At 39.3% G+C, this 20,344-nt stretch overlaps 1 protein-coding gene across 1 annotated transcript in view; it reads right to left on the bottom strand.

The window, feature by feature from the left end:
- The window catches only part of LOC125438089 (nebulin related anchoring protein), a 72,761-nt gene that overhangs the window by 5,154 nt on the left and 47,263 nt on the right, over window positions 1-20,344 (bottom strand). Inside the window, 16 exon segments of the mRNA XM_048506268.1 lie at window positions 346-657; window positions 1,705-1,812; window positions 3,180-3,284; window positions 4,757-4,855; window positions 5,715-5,819; window positions 6,794-7,105; window positions 8,718-8,825; window positions 9,687-9,791; window positions 10,762-10,858; window positions 13,052-13,162; window positions 13,719-13,720; window positions 14,736-14,824; window positions 14,827-14,847; window positions 14,850-14,931; window positions 16,159-16,269; window positions 19,540-19,647. Coding sequence (XP_048362225.1) covers window positions 346-657; window positions 1,705-1,812; window positions 3,180-3,284; window positions 4,757-4,855; window positions 5,715-5,819; window positions 6,794-7,105; window positions 8,718-8,825; window positions 9,687-9,791; window positions 10,762-10,858; window positions 13,052-13,162; window positions 13,719-13,720; window positions 14,736-14,824; window positions 14,827-14,847; window positions 14,850-14,931; window positions 16,159-16,269; window positions 19,540-19,647 — 1,875 coding nt within the window.

The raw sequence follows: 20,344 nt of genomic DNA, 5'->3' as shown, positions 1-20,344 counted from the left end.
AAAATCATATCACAAATCCTCTAACTTTATATAGATGCTTTTTTTGTAAATCAATAAATATTTTTGGTTTGCATAGGTATTTCTGAATTATCTAAATGATAATATCAATTTTTATTTAAGTCAGTGTTTAAATAGTCCTCTTTTTAAGTCCACTGTGGATCATGAAAATGTTGAGGACTGGGTCTGAATATTTTGGGTACAGAACAGATACATCCTTGCATCTAGGTTTGTACCAGTGCCATCCTATGCAGTTATACCCCTTCTAAGTACACTGACTTCAACAGACTTAGAAGTATGCATCTATGCTTAGGATTGCACGATAAATTATTTATCAAATATACGTACATCACTCTGGAGTTTGTAGGCCTGTTTGGCATGCTTCAGGTTCAGTTGCTCTGGGTCACAGGTGTACTGGTGCAGGTGTTGCCTGTAGTTGACATCACTTATCAACTGCTGACTTTTCTTTGCATGGAGGAATCCTGGCTGATCAATTTGACTCTTGAAATGAGCTCTGTTTCTCATAAAATCCCTTTTGTACTGATGGTCACTCTGGAGGTGCCCCATCTTGAGGAAGTGTCGCATTTTGGGATCATCATTCACATTGCGAAATCCAATCTGTTGACCTCTGTTCCTCTGAGATGCTTCTTTGTATCTGAACTATTGAGATGAAGCAATGAAAGAAGGTTTTATTCCATTATAAATGCACACACAAACACAGTTTACCCATGATTTCTTGTACATTTTCATTGTTTATGTAAGGGCCATAACCTGTGTGGCCCACTGCTAGATCAGAACTCTTGTTTTGTTCTTGTTTTATATATGTAAACACAAATTTGTTGAGTCGATTCTCAGTTGGTATAAGTAGGGAATAAAATTTATATTAATTTTTATGCTTTAATAGAAGTGCAAAATAGATACATCTCTCATATTAACAGTACCCTAAAAATGACATCACACAAACCCATCATTTAATAAAACTAATTATTGTTAACATGTCCTTAAGGGGACCCCCCTTTAGGATCATACAGGGAGACCACCCTGCACAAACTGTACCTTATTTCCCAGCCAGAGCCTAAATAGCAGCAGCTAGTTGTGGTGCTTATGCTCTTTTAAATAATACATTCAAACATAACATAGCATATATTTTTTCCTATGGGGAAGACAAAAACCCCAGGGCTGATCAGTCAGTCAGAACCATGAATCCCTTTTTGGTCTTGTTAACAAGCAACTCCTTGGGGAATCAGCAAGGAAGATTAGCAACAAGAGAAATAAAATGTTAAAACATGTGGTGGGAAAATAAGTTTTGCTGATGAGCCGGGCTTCACCTCTTCCTTCTAAACATGAATAGTGGGCCAAATTGGAACATGCAGCCCTCAGGTCCTCTGACTCGACCTTCCATTCATGTGGCTAGCCACTGGGAGTGGGGCTGTAGAAAGTAGCCCAGAAGTTACCTGGCTGAGAGCTAATGCTGGATACAATCGCCAAGAGTCACCCTGTTTCTTTCCATCTCATTCCAGCTACAAATAGTGCTGCAGATTAAGGCTGAGATTGAGACTTCCTGTGTTTTTATCAATCTTTCCTTAAATTTTTAGGGACAAACGGTCCACAAAGCATGGATAACATACTGTAACACAGGAAACTGTCTTTTCAGTAACTTATACAGTGTTCTTAAGATTGACATCTGGAAAAATGAATGTGTCTTACATCACTGGCAATTTCTCTGGAAGCCTTGGCGGTCTGGAAAGGAATGGCATCCAATCTAAAATCATAGGCAGCTGCCCGTGTCTGCTCCCAAGACATTTTATAAAGTTTCTGCATTAAAAGGGGAAAAGGAAAAGGGGAAAGTAGATTAGAACTCTTGTGGCTACATTAGCAAATGCTTATAACAGAGTCATTTTTTTTCTGGATTGGTCAAGGCCACTATGACCGTCCTACTTCCCCTAACTTACAAGATATGTTGCCTTTGCTCTTTCCAACAAATTCTAATAGAGATTCTGATCAAATGGCTATATTTTTTCCTCCAGAATAATGATCCCACAATATGGCAGCAGTAACTCCCATTATCTTAAAAATGATCACATGGAAGAGACTCCACACACCCAAAGGATCACACGTTATATCCTTTAGTTTATTTGGAGAACTCAAAGAAATAAAATTGGGAATAACAACTTATTATGGGAAATCACTAGAGCAATGTTACTGCCCTGGATACGCTGTCTTCCCACCCCAGCTGAGGCAGTTTATATCTCGCAAGGTAGTTTATATCTTGCAACCTCTAGCAAGTCCTAGTCATTTCCTCTCTCTCTCTTTCTCTTTTTTAATCTACCAAAGCCTTTTGCCTCGCTGCTGAGGATTGTGCTGTAACATAGGTCCTTTGATTTAAAACCCCATGAATCATTTTACTTTATCACAGTTTGCACAGTTTTTGCACTCATCCTCACACATTACATTCATTTGATTTATGGCTATCTTTCCAGCTTTACAAATAGCAATGTGGTTTTTTGTGAGCTGTAAGGTCAGTCTCTCTCAACAGCTTTCTGTGTGTGGCATCTGATCCAATTGTATATCTACCAAAAACAGTTTCATTTTTAATGAGAGGCCCCCAGCTCCTCCATCTCCCCATGCTCTCACTGGCTGTTTCAGTTCAGATGCATGCTGATCCATTTGAATGTTTTGAGAAGAAACGGCACATATCAGACTTACAACTGTGACATTCATCTGTGTATAGCAATAGAGTTCTAACTGCATGAGCATTAGATCTCACTTATTCTTTTCTTCTACCATGAGAGAAAAGATTTGTCAATGTCTAATGCATAATACACTTCTGCCTATATCTCTTTAGGAGGATGGAATCTTCCTATATCACCTTTTCCAATAATGGATTCCAGTAATAAACAAAATGACATTCAGCTTAACTTAATGCAGTATCAATGATGTACAAAGAATTTTATTCATTCACCAAAACAAATATTATTAGGATTATTTTCTCTCCCACCAATTTAAACATAGGCCACAGAAGCATTATTTACAAAATCAGATGAGATTTTTTACATGAGCATAAGGAATATCCTCACATACATCCAACATACTTTGATCCACAGCTGCTTGAACCATTTTTATGCAGATAATCTGTTTATTTTCAGAATAAACCACCAATAGTAAGAGAAAGTATAACTTACATCACTAATGTGGAGTGCATTGAGGCGTGCCCGTATGAAATCGGGATGGTCAGGGGGAATAGTATATCTGTATCTAGATTCCAAGTTTCCAGCTCGGTAAAGCCGCTGTGAAACCAAATCACATGAAATGAACTTCCTGACAATGTACTTTCACAGTGTCCATAATGATAACAAACAGCTGTTTTCTCAAGGACTACAATTTTGCAATATATTTAACATTAAATGATGCCTATATTGCTTACAGGGCATCAAAATATGTTTTCCATTTTTTTAAAAAAAACTTATATTTTGTGCAAATGAACATTCTAAAATCTAAATGAGAATTTGCTATCCTGACAACAATTTTAATTTACAACAAAACAAATACGCTGATCAAGGATTCTTAAAGAGATCCCTGCAAGCAGAATCCTAAGTGGAGTTACACTCTTCTAATAACTGTTAGGAGTGCATGCAGAGGTGGGATCCAACCAGTTCTCACCACTTCTCTAGAAGTGGTTACTAATTTTTTCTGAGTGCCGAGAAGGGGTTACTAAAGCAACCTCCCTGCCCAATAGGGACTGGAGGTGCATGTGTGTAGCGGCGCCACTGTTTGAATCCCACTATCATCGGAACCTGTTATTAAAATTTTTGGATCCCACCACTGAGTGCATGGTTATATTGAGAATGGTAAATATTTATGTTAACAGTTGCTCCACAATCACAATATTAAGATAAATATTAAGATAAATATTTGTAACCATTGTAAACATCTCTATTCCTTGATGTATAATCCATTTACTATGGAAATAGATACGGTGAACCACTGGATTACTCTACACAGCATTGCTCTGTTAGATTAGTGGTTTTCTACATGTGATGCAGTTAACAGTGGAACCTTCTTCTTTCATACACTAAGAGGATAAGGTTAGAATTCATTTACAGGTACTTAGTAATGGCTATCATAAACTCTCAAGTTTTTAATTGGAAGAGGTAACAAATGTCTTTCCCTCATTTTAGCTTACAGAACCTCCACACTGCAGATACAGCAGTGAATATCACTTAAAACATACTTGGGATAAGATCTCGAATTTGCCAACATTAAATATACTTTTATAAAGTAGACATCAATGAACACAGTTGATAGATCAGTACCTAATCTAGGTTTGCTGGATCAAGGTCTATCCAGTCTAACATGACACTTCTAATATCTAGGACATAATGCAATTTTAACACTGTAAATTTTAACACTGATTTGTCAGCCATCACTTAATAATAGGCTTCAGGGAAATAGATGATTTACTATTTCATGCTTCTATGGTCCTAGGGTGGGGGTGGAATGCAGCATGGTATATCCAGATCTCATAGGATCTCAGAAGTTAAGCAGAGTCAGTCGTTGGATGGGAGACTCTGCAGAGAAAGGCAATGGAAAAACCACCTCTACTTCTCACTTGTCTTGAAAATCCCTTCCTGGGGTTGCTATAATTTGGCTGGGACTTCGTTTTACTGTGACTTTGCCCACACTCACATACACAAACAGAATCCTACATGCAGTAAAGGATAACCCACATGCCCCTACAACATATAAAAGTTTAACCTACTTCATTGCACTGAATGTAACTATTCTTAGCATGGGTGAAATCCAGAGAGTCAGTCACTGTTGTGAACTTTAGACTATTTGGTTTTTGTCGATACTTTGTCTAAACAAGGAACAAAAAAAATAAAGGGTTACAAATTGTACTGAAGTAAGACTTCAGGTGGGTGATAGTGGACATTCAAAACACATTTCCCCTGCAATAAGTAAAATAAATACATTATAAAATGGAGTCGGTTTTTTAAAATATCAAGAAACATTAAGAAATCCTTACTTTGGGTATGTGTTAAAACTGAGGTAACAACTTGTCAACAGAAATATGGATATAGTTTGGTTGTTACTTTTTGCTTGTTCAATTTGGGTTCAAAAGATCCCTAGTGCTTTTTTTTTGGTTTGTTTGTTTTTCAGTAAGATGGATAAAGCAAATAGAAAAAAAGGCTCTTTTTTAGTGTTTGTCTTTACCATTCAATTTGCCAGTGTGACTAAAATATATTATGGCAGATGTGGTGAATAAATTATTTTTCTTAGCTAAATCGAAATTTGTACTCAGAATATCTAATCCTACTGTTTATGGACCTCTGAACTATAGTTAGGACTTTCTCCCTGTTAATAACTTATGAGTATCAGGATAAATCACTTTCCAGTTCAATGTCAACCTCAGGTATGCAATTTTCAGAACCACGTTTCACCTGCTTAGCATTCTGTTGCTGAATTCACTGCCTTTATTTATTGCTACATATTTTTGTTGTTCTGAATTTCCTGATCAGGATAGAAAATATGCATCCGGATGTCACAGGTGGACTCCTATCGTATGTACTGCTCTTTGGTAACATACGCCTGTTGTATAAACAGGCTCTCACATCAAAAGGAAATGCTAAGCTACATCCATAAGTGTCATGTAACAAGGAGTCTTGATGGTAAACAATTCTTTCAGACGTACCATCCCATGAAAGATTTATCAGTACCTCACTGATGAGTTCTCCAGCCTTCTTCACATTTTCTATCTGAGGGGATCTCAGAGCCACCCAGCCAACTCCCTTCATGAAGTTCAGGTCTGATCTATAGCGAGACTATCAAATAAAAACAAAAATCTGTAGAGTTTATCAGATTTTTCTATCTTGATATGAATCCCTGAATGGCATTAACATTTTTATTTTTCTATTTTTCATGCATGCATCATCTTGTTGAGTCAAACTGTTTGCATTCATCTTCTCAGAATTAAATAGTGTATCATGCATAAAATACAAAAGGAGCTCCACAACTGAATTAACATTCAGTGCAATGAAATTATCACATGGATTCTGCTTATGACTTGGAGCAGAAATTTGGATGCACTTCCTAGCTAAACTTTCAGCAGAGTGTCCTTTTTAAGTATACTGTCTGGTAGTTAACATCCAAGTGTAAAAGTCCATGCCTCCATCAAAGCAGAGAAGAAAGAAAGTTAAGGTGCCCTCTTAGCACAATAGCTAAGCTCCATATTAATGGATGGCTTTTTACATAGGGATCCCCCAGTTTGCGCAACACATTGCCTTTCTCTCACCTCAGAAAAAGAACAAAGGCAATTGGTACATTTGCTATACAGAGAGGAAAATCCAACAGGGATTCTTCAGTTATCTCGTTGGCTTTCATTGAAGAGATGAAGCATGAAGAGCTCTTTTAAGTTGTCTTTTGTTGCAATGTAGAGTTGAGTTTGGAATGTTGTATCATGGGTACAGTAAGGCAAGCAGGATGCAGGTATGCTACAGCTTTGATTTAGGCCCAGACTCCTATCAGTGGTATTTTCACTTACATTTGTTCACCTAGACATGTTTCAACTATTAGTTCTAAATTTAACAATACCCCATAGCTTGGCCTCTCAATAATATTTTGATCTCCATAAGTAGCCAGGTTCCAGGAGACAGGGAGGTATGTGTGGAATTTGGTAAGCACACATTTAAAGTACCCGCCTTTATTTTTGTCATCTGGCACAGAAATGCACATGTTCATTTGCCTTTATGATATCTTTAGACTTAAGGAAGGGTTGAAGTAGGGGGTATGTTTTTACCTCACTCTGCAACAGATGAGCTCTCTTTGCCCACTTCATCTTCAAGTCCTCAGGGAGTACTGTATATTCATGCTGTCTCTTCCTGTAGTCCTGGTCACTCACTAGGTTTTGAGCATTCCTAGCATGTACTAGATTTACCATGTCCAAAGGCAGGTTATACTGAGAACTGGTCTCTCTAGATCCTTTCTTGTATTCCTGCTCACTCTGTATCTTAGCTGCATATAAGCAGTGTAGCAACCTGGTATCATCCATAACAGTTCTGGCCCCAATGTGCTTTCCTCTCTCCCTTACAAAGGTATGCTTGTATTGAAGCTGGGGGGGAAAAGGAAATTGTATTTAACAACTAGGCATTTCAGGCACTCTAAAAAGTGGGCAAGAATATAAGAAGAATATAAGAAAAATATCAATGCAAAAATAAACACATCAGGACAATGTATTGCATATTACATGCATCTCTTATTTAACCTTCCCTTGTTCAGTGCAACCATATTCCAAAAGCAACATAAGTTTTGTACCACTAAGAGATGTAAAACCCAGCAACATTATAAAGTTTCCAAGTGGGGCCTGTAGATTTCTTGCTATTAAAATTGATCTCCCTAGTTCTCCTCTTTGGAGGGTGGGCTCTACAGCATTATACCATGCTGATTAACCCCCCTTCCCCAAACCAGCCCTCTCCAGGCTCCATCCTCCAAATCTTCAGGAGTATTTCCCCACCCAGCGCTGGCAACCCTAAATATTCAGCTAGTGCAATGTTCTCATCTATCATGTGCTGCACCTGTTTTTCTTTTGGGCCTGTTTTTCTTTTGTGTTCATTAGAATCCTTAAAGAGTCCCAGGTGGGCTGTCTAAAATCTAATTAATTAATTAATTAATTAATTAATTAATTAATTAATTAATTAATTAATTAATTAATTAATTAATTAATTAATTAGTTAATTAATTAATTAATGTGTGCTTTGATTAGGATTTCTGGGCTGAGCATAACAACAGATGAGAGCATGGTGAGGGCCAAAAAATGATTTTGGGGGAGAAGTGTTGCAAGAATGATTACATCACTTCAGAATATAATCTGGGAAATATAATCTGGTAGTGACAATAGGTAACTTTAGGAACTGCTGGAAACTATGGTTTTATCAAAAAGCTTCCAGTAATCACTAGAGCTCTGTGTTTCCCCCAAAATAAGACAGGGTCTTATATTAATTTTTGCACCAAAAGATGCATATGGTATCTTCACACTTCATTAAGGTGGGCTCTTAGCAGCCCTGTTGCTTCCCCATCAGTGTGATGCAAGCTGCATCCTCATTGGCAGGGAGTACCCTGCTGGATCACACCATCCTGATCTGTAACTACTGGCAGGGCTTATTTTTTGGAGAAGGGCTTATATTTTAAACCCCCTCCAAAAAGCCTGAAAAATCATGATAGGGCTTATTTTCGGGGTAGGGCTTATTTTTGGGGAAACACGATACCATCTTCACTTTCAGTACTTGGAAGTGATGTCATCATGCTCATGATATTAGTGAGTTTTTTTTAATTTTAATTTATCCTCTGTTGTCACACCAAAGGGAAATTTGTGTGGGAATCCTGAGGGCTTGATAGCCCTAGTTGAGATAGTAGCACCTTAAATGCTTTGGATGTTTTGGAGTTTCATATACAGAAACACTTTTTTCAGATATATAATGTTCCTAGTTTTCTCCTGCGTATTCAGATGCAAGATCTCCAGCATGGCTTGACTTCTGATTAACAGTGACTCATTTTTTAATTCACACAAAGAATCTCATTCATAAGTAATACATTTTTTTCTGTCTCACATCCTTGTCTCACATGATTATTGAGCTGCTTTAATTCAGTAAAATATGCTTTAGACAATGTATTACATGAAGTTAACAAAAATTAGGCAAGATGGAAGACTGCATAATTCAACTCACATCACTAGCAATTTCTCTTGAGGCCTTGGCAGTCTGGAATGGAATTGCTTCCATTGTCAGCTTGTAGCCTTGAGCACGGAGATTATGCCAAGATTCCCTGTATTTTGCCTAAAGTGGAGATGACAACTTTAGACTTCTTGGTTAAATTTTAAAACACAAGTAAATTAACAAAGAACTCTTCATTTGTTTGTTGTATAGAGTTATAAAACCAGCACCTCACATTCAAAGAGTTTTAACCACTTTTAGGAGACTCTGACAGTTCAAACCCAATCAAAACAGTACAATAAAAGAACTATCTAATTCCTTTTGTGATCTTTTATAGGTAGGCTGAGAAAGTAACCTTCAAGAAATCTATCCAGAAGTAAGTTTCACTTTATCTAGCTTCTCTGCTCCAGGAAAATATGCTTACTATTGCAGCCTAAATATAGACGGTTAAGTTGTACCAGCTCTGTAAGCAATCATTTGTCAGGCTAGGACACCTACACAGTTGCTCCAACACTGTAAAGCTAGGTCTTCATGACCTGGATCTTCACATAAGCCTGTTCCTGCCTCAAACAAAAATAAGTTCTACACAAGCACAGAATTTGAGACACATATTATTGTTTTATAGCATTTTGCAGAAATGTTCAATTTTAAAAAAATATTAATGTCAGTAAATGTAAGAGTGTTGGTGTTGAAATCCCATAAACAAAATACTAGAGAAAACACTGTTAGGAAAGGCTCTGGGTTGAAAACTCTGATAAGTTTCCAACAGTCAGGGCTACAAAGATGACAACTACAAGCTCAATGACAACAAGATTGGGGGTGGGGTGTGGGAATATAAGGCTGTCCTACAATCTCTCAACATTACCCCATAGCCTCATTTGCAAGTTGGCTATAGCCCCTTCCCCACTTATGTATTTGTACCTATCACAGCATACAATAGTTTGGTCATATTCAACCTCTGACAGGGAAAATCCAAGCACTTACATCACTGAAGTTGATCGCATTTATTTTTGCCCTGGTAAATTCAGGCAGTCCCAAAGTTGTAGTGTAGTGATGCAAACTGTCCTCTCCTGCTGCCTTGTAGAGGCGCTAGGAGAGATTTTTTTTTAAAAAAAGAGCCATCAATAAATGCAAAAGACAGTATTTGTGGGATACACAGAAACAAATTACAGTAAATAAGATACTATGCACATAAGTTGAATAGCTAAAGTTAAATCACTAGAAGCTCCAAACCTGCTGATAAAAACACTGCTAATATTAAACTCTTGCATAAGCCATCTTTACCATTTTCACCTAGCAACACCACCAAAAAAAACCTGTGCTAGTGGTGAATGCTATGGCAAAAAGTGAAGGTCTCTCCGTTAGCTTCTTACATGGCAATCTGGGAGAAAACCCATGGAATAGACCTGAGTATAATTCTGAGTAGACTTGTTTAAGATTGCTCTCTTAGAGCCTTATTTGATGACATCTGTAGGAATACTCAATATAGTTATGACAAATGTCACACAGATGATTTTTAAAAGTTCCTGGTTTGGGGCATGCCAGTTCCCAGTTGTTGCCTTGATTTTTAATGCCACTGACACAGAGAATTTGCAAAGCTACCTGTATAGGCTAAAAAGAAATATCTGAAATTTGGCCTCAGGTGGATTAAATAGGCTCCTGAGCGAATTATTCACATTCACATTAAGAACCACTAAGAATGTCCTCCTAGAATGCTCCTTCTTTGCACATCTTTGCATGATGGTTGCTTTCAAGTACCAAAAAAAAGAAGAAAAAAGAATGCCACTTGCATGAATTCATATCAAATAGCTACTCTGATTTTTTTCCCTTTTCGCTGTTGGTTTGTTTTGTTTTAAAGGAGCAATCTGATTGACAAAATGATACTAAATGTTTGTCCGGGAATAATAAAATATGATCTAACCATGCTAAAGGATAAATCGATGATGCCTTTTTCTCCCCTTTTGATGTATTTTATTTCTCAGAGAGAGCTTCTCTCCTCCCTCCCCAGCTCATTGCATTTTAAACAGCATATTTTCTGATCCACGTTAGCAGAGCCTACCTCATTAGCAATCATATTGCTGAATTTTGCATGAAGGAGGCCAGGAGAGTCTGTCACCGATGTAAACTTGAAGGAATTCGGCTGCTGACGGTATTTACTCTGAATTCACATACAGATTAAAAAAAATGAATCCAAGAGCTAAGCTGTATTATAAAACAAGGCCATTATATTTCTTGTGCTATTGGTGATCTGTTGAGTGCTATGCAAAGGGCCCTGCCAAAGTATTGATCTATTGACTTCTGCGCCTGTTTAATCCTTTTGCTCCCACAAATGCACAAATATACCCTCATTAGTGAAAACAACATAGACCCCAAAGACATGAGAGCCATTTGCCTGCAAAGGCACTGACCCTTAGTGTGTAAGATGACTAGCTAGGGTTGGATATTAGTGGAAAGAAAAACAAATTTATGTTTTCAATCTCCTTTAACCTCTTGTGAGTTAAAAGGTAAATAATCAATCAATCAATAAGTGAAACATCAGCTGAATTCATTTATAGACCTGTGACAGAAAGGAAAAGCAACCTTGGACCCGTTCAATCTTGTACCTAAAAGAAAACCAGCCCTTCCATTCCATTCTATTGTTACTCCTATTAACATGGCTTCACATGCTTAGGAAATTGGTCCCTAACTCCTTTCAATCCTGTCATTTAAAGATGGGCTATACACACCATACCTGATGATGTCATCTCTATGCCATCTGAATGGAAGGTAACAAGGCAACATTCTTTTAATGTTTTTGAAATATTGTACTTTACCTTAGAACATTATAGGAAATATAATTGCAGGAGGTTGGACTTGATGGCCCTTGGGGTCTCTTCCAACTGTGATTCTATGAAATATGCATTCCTGAGACAATTGGACAAACTGGATATGTTTGTCTGCAATATCTGTCTGTTGGCAGCACCCAGCAAGCATGTACAGCCATTGCAGGAGGCTCCATGTGACACAGCCTCTGCTTCTTGTGCTCCCAACAAGACTTCAACTGTCCTCCACTCAAAAATCAGGCTTGTGCACACCTGATGTTTAGAGAAAATGGGAACTCCACTCATGGAACTTCCAGCATTTCATCTTTCTTAGCCCTAAGGGGAGATGATTCTCAAGTCAGAGGGAGATACCACAATAAGAAAAATCAGGGGAAATGTCAGGGATCTTGATCAAGGGTGCAATGCGTTTTAATGGGGTGGGGTTTATTTTATATAGAGCCAAATTAATTAATATTTAACTTATTTTAGTCTTGATTTTATTGTGCTCTATTTATGCTTGTTGTTCACTGCCCTGAGTCCTCCAGGGGAGGGCGGTATATAAATATAATAGATAGATAGATAGATAGATAGATAGATAGATAGATAGATAGATAGATAGATAGATAGATAGATAGATAGATAGATAGATAGATAGATAGATAGATAGATAGATAGATAGATAGATAGATAGATAGATAGATAGATAGATAGATAGATAGATAGATAGATAGATAGATAGATAGAGAGAGAGAGAGAGAGAGAGAGAGAGAGAGAGAGAGAGAGAGAGAGAGCTCAGTTAAAACCAGTGCAGGTGTTCACGTTCCATTCAATCTGGAATTATGCACTACGTAACAATGAAAGATGTAAAGCTACAGTGTTTGCTGTGGAGCTGAACTTGTTTGTGTACAAGTCTATATGTAAATACTGTAAAAACAATCACAAAATAAAATTCCACACAATTGAGAGATGCACCACATTCAAGGTCATCAAACTAGTTGTGATAGAGTAGCATATAATTTTATATATATGTCTCGCCCAGTTCATGTTTAATATATATTTTTTTACAACAAGAGAACACTGGACAAGTGAAGAGGTGTTGAATCCTGGAGTAGACCTATAGATAAACCCTGAAATACTCTGAGTAAAAAAGAAGGGATGGGAAAGAAGGAAAAAAAAAAATCTCTCTACCTACTGGCCACTTAGCTATTTGCATTTGGGGAAAAAATCATTCTGTGTCTAATAATAACAGAACACAGGCTTCCTTTCATCTGGAGAGGAACATTTCCTTCTGTGAAAAGAGCCACTCTTGGGTCCTGATTACAGAAGCGCTTCATGCGAAAGTTGTAAGCAAGGTCTGCAAAACCTTGAATTTCATGCAGTTCACCTAGGATATGAATCTGAGTGGATCAAATAAAGGGGAAGGTGAGAAAAGGGAAGCCCACCCTCTAATCCAGAGGGAGTTTCTTTGCCAGCCCAGTTTTACAGAGACATCTGGCAAACCCTTGTTTTGTGGAATGGCAAGAAATCAAAACCCTCTCTTTTTGTTACCTAAGCTGATGAGTTCAGAGGCTTTCTTCTTTTGCTTCAATCTCTAAGGCCCCTGGTGTAATGCAGCCAACTCCTCTCATAAAGTTCAAGTCAGACCTGTATAAAATTCTGCTTGAGAAACCAATCAAAAGTAATTCATAGCAAGAAAATATGGAATGCATTTGTCAAAAGTAGCACTTGCTACAGGAGTCTCCTTTAATGTTTTTTGTTAGAAGTAGCATTTGCTACAGGAGGAATTTTCTGTGGGTAGCATTTAACCACACTGGAGTGAGTAGTGGCATGCATTATGTACTTTGTGCTTTATATATTCACATATACATTGTATTTATTTACTTACATTTATACACAATATGTATATTTATATACATACAGTCATACCTATGGTTTTGACGATTTAGTTTTCGCGTAAAGCGCGATGCACACAGGCAGCGTGGCCTCGGTTTTTGCTAGTTTCCAGTTTTACGCTGATATTCGCCGGACGGATTACCGGCGAAAACCGAGGTACCATGATACGTTGCTATTTGCTCACCACTCTAAAATTTCCAGGGAGCTTAAGTATAGCATCAATTTAATTCCATTTAAATGAGAATGCATTGTGATATCATTGAAATATATGCTTTATTTAGAAATACAAAAGTATAGTACAAACACTTGTACAAGTCAGCACTTCTTTTAGCCCCTATTATGCCTAAGAGAGCCTTGAACTTCCAAGTGCTTTTTTCAGCAGAATCACAGCTCGGGCAGACAAGAGACAAAGTACAGGTAGCAGACCAGGGTGCACAAGAATGCAGTTCAAAGCTGAGGTTGCCTGTTGGGGTCCAGGTTGAAACTGCGAGCTCCATCTCCCAAAGTCCACAATTCAGGACCGCTCACATCGGTACCATGTAGGCAGCCTCAAAGCTGCTGTGCACTGCAGAGGCGGCTCTGCATGGAGCCGCCTGTGGGTCATCCCATTCACCTACCTCTCCTCCCTGTGCAGCTCTGGATGGTTGGAGGGACATGCCCACGCTGCCCTCCAATCTCCGGGAGTCGGAGGGCAATATGGGAGTGTCCTCCAGCCCTCCAGAACTGTACAGAATGAAGAGGTAGGTGAACGGAACACTGGAGGGGCCAAAAGCGGCACCCTCATGCCGGTGCTCCTTGGACCACACTGGCAGGAAGACGCTGCTTAAAAAAAAAACTCATTCAGAGGTGAGTTTCAAAGGTGCCATTCTTCCACCGTTTTGGGGGGTTAGGCACAGTGCTGACAACTGTCGCGAACAGCGCCCCAGGGATGGTGGTTTTACCATCCCTAGGGTGATGTTTTGGGGCCATGCAGAAGCGACCTTTGATTAAACATTACGTAGCCACGAAGAATACTAACATTCTTTTGTCAAAAGCCCTGACTTTTAGCAGGTGACCCTTTAATCATACTGACAAACACAGCTTTCTTGTAACCTATCAAATCAATAAGGCAGACAACTCCTTAACAACATGTAGTGGGGGAAAGAATATACTGTCTCTCTAAGAAGAATTCTCAGTGAATAATGCATTTATGGACAGGAAGCTATTTATATCTATTCCCCTCCCACCACTGTTAGAAGCTATCATTGTTCAGATTAATATCTGCAGTGTTATGGCTCTAGTATACATTCCTCCCTCCCCACTCCACTATGATAAAGTTGGTATGGATAATTCAGTTTACCTCACTCTGTAGTTTATAAGCATTCTTGGCACACTGCAGTCGAATATCTTCATCCAAGGAAGTATAATCATGCAGAAGTTGCCGGTGTGCTGATCACTGACCAAAGATTGGGCTTTCTGGCATGTACTAAGTTCACCATGTCTAGCGGAAGGTGGAATTGGCTCCTCAGATGATCAAAACTTTTCTTGTAATTTACCTATGAAAACAGAATAAATAATATTTCATACTGAAGTTAACTGAAGCATATAAACTTCGGAAATGACTAGAAATTCAACAGAATTTCACCTTATTTTCAACCCTATTACAGCCCACATATGGCAAAGCATTATTGGTTTTACCTGGTAAAGAGTTAGTGATTTAAATAGTTCTAGATCTTTGGATGAACAGTACACAATGTTTGTGTGTGTGTGCTTGTATAACGCGCGCATATGTGTGTGTTTTCAAATCACTGATTTATGGCAACCCCATAGAGTTTTAAATGAAAGAAACGGCTCAGAGGTAGTTTGCCATTGCCTCCTTTCTGATCATGACTCTGGTATTACTTGGTTGTCTCCCATCTAATTACTAACCAAGGCTGATTCTGCTTAGCTTCTGAGATCTGATGAGAACAGGCTAGCCAGAGCCATCCAAGTCAGGCATATAAAATGTCTGATTTATGAAAATCTGGGAGAAGTTGTATGGTTTGGGGCGTTATTACAAAATAACTTTATACTTCAAAATTGAAGTAGTTTACAATATGCACTGCTTTGGCCATCCAATATACAATTACACAAGCTGTTTTGATTGAAAGACAATTAATCTCTCATGGATGTTAGGGTCACACTGAAATGTCTTCTCAACTCACAAAGAACTACTTTTGGGATAAATATGTACAGTTAAGTTACATTCAGTGGTGGGATCCAAAAATTTTAGTAACAGGTTCCCATGGTGGTGGGATTCAAACTGTGGCGTAGCGCCAATGGCGCTGGGCGGGGCACGACGGGGGCGTGGCAGGGCATTCCCGGGGCAGGGAATTCCTGGGCGGTGCTGTGGCAAGGACGCAGCCACTGCGCCGGTCCTTGGGCGGGAAATGAATGCACACAGGCTCAGGCTGCCACGCACGCCGGTGCACCTCCTGCTAGACTGCTTCAAGTTTTGCGCGCTACTGCTGAGAGGAAGGGCATAACTAAGGCAAAAATCACGTGGCAAAATCACCAATTAGTAACCCCCTCTTGGCACACACAAATAATTAGTAACCTACTCTCGGGAACCTGTGAGAACCTGCTGGATCCCACCTCTGGTTACATTATTGTTGTAAATGTACTTCCAACTCCAAAAGGAAGTATGGGCCATGCAAAAAGCCCAGCAACATTTATTTTTCATGACAAACAATACTTTGTAGAAATGAATCAGTGCATGTTCACATCTCATTCCTTGCACTTACATCACTTTGTAGCAATGCTGCGTGTACTGAGTGAGAAATATTAATATCTTCTAAGCCACATGTGCCAATCATCTGGCCTTTCATTTTCTCAAATGCTTCTTTGTACTTGTACTGAGGAAGAAAAACAATAAACCAAAGGTGTAAAGAAAGGAATATCTCAGCTACATTTTAAGTTGTTTTCTCACAAAACGTTTAAAAGAAAAGTAAGTAGATCTCATGGTCACTGTAAAACAGATTATGGTGGTTCCCAATATTATAATGCTAAGAAAAAGACTGTGGAAGATATTTAGTACATAATAATATATATATATATCTCAACTCTTAGAGTTTGACTTGTGTTTATTAAGAATATTCTGGATTTGATGGTCTTTAGTTACATTTTTCAAGGCAGAAATATACAATTAAAAATAAGATTCCTGGTTTAAGATTGCAAGTTATATCTGATGATGTGCGTGTTCGTTTATCAAGAAATAGATTCAGACAGACTTTCAAGAGAATTGCTTAAAAGAACTACAGTGTTACAAAGTCTTCAAAAATATAATAAAATGATCCAAAGACATAAACCCATAATACTTTTAATTTTATTATTCCTCCCTTAGAGCTCACTGGAGTCACAACACCTCATAAGATTGCACTATAAAGTTTAAATGTAAATAACAACTGGCAAGAACCTAAGTTTCGATTTCGATTTCGAATACCTTTAATGGCATATAGATTGTTTAAGATTAGCTTAGCAAGATAATAACAGCCTTTACAACTTTACAATTTCTGACGAGTTAAAATAACTAAATACCATATTGCAAAAGGGGTATTTAGCCACACGCTTCCAACTTAGCTTCCGTAGTTGTATTGCTGACATTTTTAAAAGATATATAACCTTCTGTTTATCTGTAATGCCTTCACTTCCATGCAGGACGGGGATTATGTGCTTCTTCCTACCTATCTCATAAAAGGGACAATCCAACAGCATATGAGAATACTGTTTCCACAGAAGACCCATGCCACACTGAGGGCATTTCCTTTCTTTGCTATGTGGGATTCCCAAGGTGGCGTCCAAGGCCCTAAAGCTGAAGAAGGCAGGGCATTACACCTAGCTAAGGTTGATTGCTCTACGCCACCCGGGCCTCAACCAGGAGAGAGAGAGATAAAGGTACTGGGCTGCACTATTAGTCTATCCATAGGTATTCCCCAGAGAGATCGAGACAGGAACATTGTGGTTCTTTTTATTAGCTTCCTCTAGCATCTGTTGAAACTCTCTGTCAAAAAAGTCTCTTCTTTGATAGCCCCATAGACCTCCTGCTCTGTTAGCATTTAGCAAGGTCCTCCAAGGAAATGCCCAACTCATTAAGTTTGGCTTCCAATTTTAACCCACCACTGGGTTGTGTGTGGAGGGATGGAGCCGGTCCCTGGGATAGCTATAGTCCAGTTCATCTCGGGATTAAAACAAATCCTGGCCCAAAAGCTTGGATATCTGCGGCACTCAGGCCAGGAAGTTTCCCAGCCCGAACATGCTGGCCTACCTGTTTCTAAGCACAAGGGCGCAGCGATAGGGAACTAGAATGGGGCCCAAAGCCAAGGATTTTATACAAGAAAAGTATGACTCGGACCCTTTCAACCTCTCTGCTCCATGCCCCTAACTCCAGATGGGGATCCCATAAAGGATTTGTTGACTCTACTCTCTTGGCATTAAATGCTTCCTTTCTCAGCAGCTGCAGAGGGACTGTATCCTCGGCCTTTCCCATAGAGGAAGCGTATAATGGCTGAGGCACTTAATTTAAGCTTGTGGCAAGCGGAGATGGCCCGATTCACTATGTAAGGTGTCCAGGAGGCCCTATATGATGGTAGGTAAGCCCCAGGTATTTATATGTCTGCACCTGCGCGAAACTACTGTGGCCTATCCGCCAATTGGTGGCTTTCCATTTATGGGTAAATACCACAATTTTGGATTTATCTAAGTTAAGTTGCAAATCGTTGAGTGTGCAGTATTCTATACAACACTCTAAAGCTCTCCTTAGTCCGACTCGTGAGCGGGAAAGTACAACTGCGTCATCAGCAAACAGAAGCAAGAACCTAAGTTACTGTTTTAAGAGTTTGAGCAAATGCTTTCAACCTAAAATTATATAACAATTGAAGAAGAAGAAGAAGAAGAAGAAGAAGAGGAGGAGGAGGAGGAGGAGGAGGAGGAGGAGGAGGAGGAGGAGGAGGAGGAAGAGGAGGAGGAGGAGGAGGAGTTTGGATTTATATCCCCCCTTTCTCCCCTGTAGGAGACTCAAAGGGGCTTACAATCTCCTTGCCCTTCCCCCCTCACAATAAGAACACCAGAACAAGACACACTGTAGTCCTTTTCCTGATTTTCTCTGTGTCCACCCGTATCTTGTTTGAAATGGGGACAAGAGAGCTGGATTTGAATCCAGTAGCATCATAGAGATCAACAAGATTTTAACAGCTGAATCCAGATGGTGAGGTGGCTGGGAAAAGCACTGCCATGGCACCACAGCACCGCCTCCAAAGGGTTTTCAGTCGATGCAGGGAGGCAATAAAAACTCAAAAACTCCAGCTGACTGCAAGCCCTCCACAGGGCTAAACAGACGGGCGTAAATCTGATTCTCTCACTGCCAGGGTTCCTGGGGCCAAAGGCTAGTGGGAGCCGCCTAACATCAGCTTCACCTCCAAGAATGCCCCTGGAACACCCCCAGCTATGCCGGCAGCTGGAGCTGGAGGCTACGAGTGGGTCGGGCACCTCCCTTTTTGCCCGCCTGGCTGGCATAAGTGCCACTTACACAGGCCAGGAGGGCAAACGCATCAGCGCAAGCCCTTGCCAACTTCAGTTGCTTTTCTGCCCACCCCCTCTCGCATCTGAATTGGACTGCCCAGATATAAGCTGTCAAGAGCCTCTAAGGGGATACTGGACTTGAATTTAGCTCATTTATGGCAGACCAACAAGTCTACCCACCAACACTAATTTGTTTTGCTGCTTAATTTTACAGCTGTTTTCCAATGATTTTCTGTTTGCAAAAAGTGGGGTGCCATTGTATTTCAAGCCTGTCCAGGGAATCTGTCTTCCTTTTCACTGCCACAGTACCCAATATAGGTGACACCGCTACGTCCCATGCCACTACAGGTAATTCAGAATCCATTTATGTGTATATAAAGTTATGATTATTAGAATGAACTTTTTAATGGAGAAATTCATCTGTTTTTAGTTCACTGACACAGTTTAGAAAGGTCCTCTGGCACTCTTCACATTTACCCGTCATCCTTAAAGTATTTGCTTTCTTTCTGCATTTCCCTTCTTTGCTGTCCCAGCAAATTTCTTTTAGGATGATTTTTCTCCCAAGATCTCCCACTGAATGTCAAAATGTTGCTGTTAAATCAACTTACATCACTTATAATTTCACTGGAAGCCTTTGCAGACTGGAATGGAATGGCATCCAATTTCAGTTTATAACCACCATCTCGTATCTTGCTCCAGGATTCCTTGTAGCGAGTCTGTTTGGAAATAATAAACATGACCAACATGAATTGACATTTGAGCTTATTCTCAATACAATGTGCACAAAATTACATCAAGAATTGCATTCTCATTCCCTTGTGACTAGTTATACCTGATACTGTTTAAGGCTAAGCTTTAAAGCTTCTTTGAGTGATAGTCCCAAATGATGCTTAACAAGCCTTTGTTTATATATTTATTTACTTCACGGATACCCAAAGCTGCTTACACTATTCTTTTCTCCTTCATTTTATTATTTATCACAACAATACTACAAGGTAGGTTATGTTGAAAGGGCATGACAGGCCCAAGGTCATGTAGAAAGCTTCCATGGAGTGGAGATTCAAACCTGGATCTCCCAAATCCTTGTTGAGCATTCCAACCACTACATTCCACGGTCCACATTGTCCATTGTTGTGGATCATGGGTTGGATCCAAAGCTTCTATGAACAGGGAAATGTCATGGGAGTGTTTTTTTATGCCTTACCTTATTAAAAATACTAATTTTGATTGAACATCCAGAAAAAATTGCTTTGTGGAGTAGTGAGCTGCAGAAAGAAGGCAGAAATTTTCTGCCAACATGTGCAAATTCTGTATGATCAAGTACTGCTTACTTCAGAGAGTGTGTCAGAGAATCTTCAGCTAATTCTTGTGGGTCCGTATGTTCTTTTAGAGGCAAAAGGGTATCTGGTTAAA

The sequence above is a fragment of the Sphaerodactylus townsendi genome, linkage group LG08 (assembly GCF_021028975.2).
Source record: "Sphaerodactylus townsendi isolate TG3544 linkage group LG08, MPM_Stown_v2.3, whole genome shotgun sequence".
NCBI lineage: Eukaryota > Metazoa > Chordata > Lepidosauria > Squamata > Sphaerodactylidae > Sphaerodactylus > Sphaerodactylus townsendi.
The sequence above is the reverse complement of the archived record's forward strand: the minus strand, read 5'-3'. Positions and strand labels throughout refer to the sequence as shown.